The 4,482-nt window shown below is 30.0% G+C and overlaps 1 protein-coding gene across 1 annotated transcript in view; it reads left to right on the top strand.

Annotated features, from left to right (window-relative positions):
• LOC108379014 (dipeptidase 1-like) overlaps window positions 1–2,996 on the top strand; it is a gene marked incomplete at its 5' end in the record, with an annotated part of 11,567 nt that extends 8,571 nt beyond the window's left edge. Inside the window, one exon of the mRNA XM_017635330.1 lies at window positions 1,383–2,996. Coding sequence (XP_017490819.1) covers window positions 1,383–1,602 — 220 coding nt within the window. The remainder of the gene's footprint in view (window positions 1–1,382) is intronic.
• Between the last annotated feature and the right edge of the window lie 1,486 nt (window positions 2,997–4,482).

Raw genomic sequence — 4,482 nt, 5'->3', positions numbered from 1 at the left:
CTAAGTATATGGAAAAAGTATTACGAATAATTTTTATGAATTTTTCACGTTTTCTCCAAATAGATATATTTTTTCGGCAAAAAAGCGATTTATTTCTCAACACAGACTTCTTTCAGCTTAATACATTTAGTCCACCATTTTTCCAATTATTTTCGTTTGAATTGAAGCATGTGCTTTTGAAAAAAATTAAAGCTACTAACGATGAAAATTGATAGAAAAATAAACAAGCTGTGAATGGTCAAATGAAAATGTGCAATAATATGAGCAGGAAATAATTTTGCTCATATTTTGCCATATCGTAAATGGCCCTACTACATAGTCCGTAGTACTACATGGCGTATGAGTGACATTTTGGTTAACGTTTGAATTTTTCTCATTCGCAATGCAAACTTAAACTGAAAATATCTTGGGAACTTTACCTGATCACTGTCTTTTTTTGTCATTTTAGCGGCCCTACTGTGTAATAGGTTTTTTGAAAATAAGCGTTTGTTTCAGTGACGCTTCAGGTTCAGAAACAAGAAATTTTTAGTTGGAAAAATATGTTGGCAGGGGTAACAGTTCGTAGCACAATTTATGAATCACACACGAATCAGTATATTTATGTACATACTCACGAAACTATGGGTCCAATGTAGTGAAATTATGTTTTTTGTTTTTCTTTCTGACAGCATACATTTTCTAAAAGGACTTTGAAATTTCAAAAATATGATTCCATAATAAATAAATTATTTAAAAAAATGCAGTACAATGTAGAGCAATAATAAGGGATATAGCCGTGGAATAATCGTTCTTATCTTAAATTTTTTTCAAAAATACATATAGCAAATTTTTAAGGATAATAATATGTCCCTATGCATGAAAAAATTTCATCCTTCTCTAACTCTACAGAAACTTATTTTTATTTGATACCCATATTGTTATTCTATTCAATTTTTGAGATAATTTTTTGAATTATATAATCATGAATTTGAAATAGCGAAGTCATTTTAAAAAAATCCTGACACCCAGAGAGACAAACTGAAAACGCAGTTTTACTATTTTTAGCCCCTAGTTTCAAGACGATCTTGACTTTTTTGAGTGTAAAATTTACTGTCGCACGGTCCTGCAGGCCTGTGTTGAAAATCATACGATTTGAGAACGGTGTGATTTGCAAAATATTTTTTAATATTTGTAATGAAACAAAAAAAAAAATATTTCAAATGGCACTACTAAAAAGCACATAACTTACGTCATATCCATCGATTGCAAAACATACGATTTGTGGAACATACCCTAGTATTCATACGTATTTAAAAAAACAAAAAAATACTTTTAAGCTTTACGCTATTCCACATTTATAATTTTCTCTTGTATTTCATATTCTTTTTCTTCTTGAAATGCAGCGTCCCCAAAGGACTCGAAGACGTATCAAAATATCCACACCTCTTTGCAGCCTTACTTGAGTCTGATAAATGGACTGAGGCGGATATAGCGAAAGTGGCGGGGAGGAATCTGATACGTGTATTCAAAGAAGTCGAAGCGGTAAGTAAACAGATGAAGGATGCAAAAACTGAAATAAGCCCACCCGTGCCGACCGTGCAATGCAATCGAACGGCTAATTAATTGAAATATGTATGAATATTTACACTCGATGCGAGTACGAAAGAGAAAAATAATTAACAAAAAACAAGAAAAAAAAGCAAAGAAAATGCAAAGCATCATTAATCAACAACGACTTAATAATTAAAAATATATGCACCCAAATAATTGCAGCTGATAAATACTGTGTGTAGTACTTCGTTAATTGTGAAATACAATCAAAAGCCAAAAAAAAACATAAACAGAAACACAGAAAGAAATAAAAAACTAAAATTAGTAGTGCAGTAAAAGTTATCTCAAAAAATTGTAGAGTTTATAAAAGAAAAAACAGAAACAAAAAATTCGAAAAAACAGAAAAGAAGAAGCAGCAGCGCATTGAGAAGAAGTAGAATGCATAATTGGTTGAAGAAACAGCAGGCAAGGAAGCAAGCAAGCAAGCAAGCAAGAAGTCATTTAATCCGCCTGAGAATGGACGAGTTTTACTCTGTTGAGCATATTTCCTTTTTCGCCAGCAAATTGCACTTTTACCTTGCAATGTTTTTTTTTATCAAGTATGCAAACAGGAAGAAATGTAGAGTAAAAGATCATGAAAAAAAGCATAAAGTGAACGAAACGAAACGAAATGAAAGCTGAGATAAAATTTTTTGTTTATAAATATTTTTTTTCTTTACTTCGGCGTTGTTTTTACTAGGTACATTTACTTCTTTGCTGCCAAGTTTTTTTTTGTTCATCAATTACAATTTGTAGAAGAAAGAAATGCGAGTACTTCTGCGCGTGTATGTGTGTGTAACTAAGATGTAATGTGGAAGGACATAGAAAATTGCATTCAGGAGCGGTATATGTAACCGCATATATGTATAATATACATATATATACAGAAACATTTACATATGTATGCACATTAGGCATATGGCTTTTTGTTTTTTAATTAAATAGGTATACCTATGAGGAGAGAATGAGGAATTGTGAAAAAACCACAAAAATTACGTTTTTGTCTAACTTTCAGCGTTCAAAAATTGGTTTCTAACATTTTTTTTTTCACTCAGATGACTTGGAAATTTCCATCTACATATATGTGCAAATCTCACGAGTTGTGGTTTATTTAGTGTCACTCCCTTCTGTTGCCAGCAAAAAAAAAACCCTAAAGCATGCTTCTTGCATACATTTCAATCAATTGAGTTCCAGAAACAAGCACAATAAAAAAATAAATCAAATATTGGAACAATTTTAGACTTAACATGTTTATTTAGGCAAAAAAGTACCGAAATTACTCATTTATTTATTGTTACTCCTAAAACGTACTTTTTTAATGTAATTTTGGGACATTGGCATCAAATACTACATATCTGTGTAGTTTCAAGAGTATGCCACCAAATATTTGGAAATTTTTGGGTTTTTTTATATTTATTAATTTAAGATACATCAAAATGTTGAAATTAAACGTTGAAAATGTTGTTCTTGCCAAAACGAATGAACCTAGTGTAATAAAACAGTGTGCCACCAAACGAAAAAAATTAAATTGAGGAAAAGTTGACTATGATTTGAGAAAATAAAATTCCATTTTTACAATTTTTATTGGTACTCTAGAATTTCATTCCAAAATTGTTGTATACATGAAGAAAGTGATATATTTATATTAAGGTCCCATCGATTTTTTTGTTTGTTTAATTTAAAGACCTACCTCCTAATTTCCTTCCTTTTTATGAAAAATATTATTGCCTATTTTTATAGATTTTTTAAAAATCATTTAGAAGTCGCCACTTGTCATTTTAGGCAAGAAAATGCGGTTTTGCAGATTTATCAATTTTTTAATGACTATTTTTCATTAAATTTTAGAGATTCTAATGTNAGCGAGTAAGCGTGCCTTATATACGCAACATACCTTATATACGCAACTGCGGGTATATGAGGTTGAGTGGTTAAATATTTTTACTTTTTTTATTATATCCTTTTAAAGTTTTCATTTAAATAAAATTTGGCAATGGAATCCTGTTATTTATACAAAACTGCACCTACCGCATTTTCTAAGATAAGTGTGCCACCATTTTCGACCGAAAACACGTTTTTGTCGAGACATGTAGCAACTCCGCAACAGCATACAACAACATTAGGGTGCGTGACGAAAAAATGAGGGGTTTCCATCGCAATCATGAAATCTACATATTATATTGTTGCCTCCAGAAATAGCGTTATTTTGATGCCATTGGTAAAATTTTTAAGCATTTTTATGCAGACCTTCGAAACTTAAAATTGACTATCCTCTGAGCGGATTTTTTAGAAAAAATACTTTTAAAAACTACGTTTATTAAAAAAAAATCAATTTTTAAAGATATTTGCAAATATGTATATTGGCGGAAGTTTTAAACTGTAATAATAATAATGATAAAAATATACATAGATATTTTAGAAACCAATTTTTTCGCCATTTTTGCTTAGAATTAATCGTAGAATTTGAATTCGTTATACACTTTCTTCGAAATTTTTACTTCGAATAAATTACTCCGCCCTAATTTACATATACACTTGTGGCCAGCTGATTAAGTTAAGTGACATCTTGAATGGGTTTGGCAAATTTTTCTTTTGCTTAACCAGTACTCTGTTAATCAACATTTCAAACTTTGTACAAAAATTATAAAAAATCAGCTAACTTAACCAATTACTCCCTAAAATTGCAAACTTTTTATGCTAAGTTTAAAATTTTTTATTTATGCGAGAACTTTTTGTACTAAATTTTGACAATTAACATTAATTTTATTGGTTTTTAATCATTTCTTCTGCTCTCCGAATAGGTACATATATTTAATTAAAAAAAAGTCATATGCTTATTGTACATTAGACCGTACCTGAAAAAAAGTTCGCCGTACACTCAATTATTTTTGCTAGGCAATTTTTGAAAAAAAAAAA

This window comes from Rhagoletis zephyria, unplaced genomic scaffold, assembly GCF_001687245.7.
Source record: "Rhagoletis zephyria isolate East Lansing unplaced genomic scaffold, Rhagoletis_zephyria_1.1 Rzeph_scaffold_15400, whole genome shotgun sequence".
Classification (NCBI taxonomy): domain Eukaryota; kingdom Metazoa; phylum Arthropoda; class Insecta; order Diptera; family Tephritidae; genus Rhagoletis; species Rhagoletis zephyria.
The sequence above is the reverse complement of the archived record's forward strand: the minus strand, read 5'-3'. Positions and strand labels throughout refer to the sequence as shown.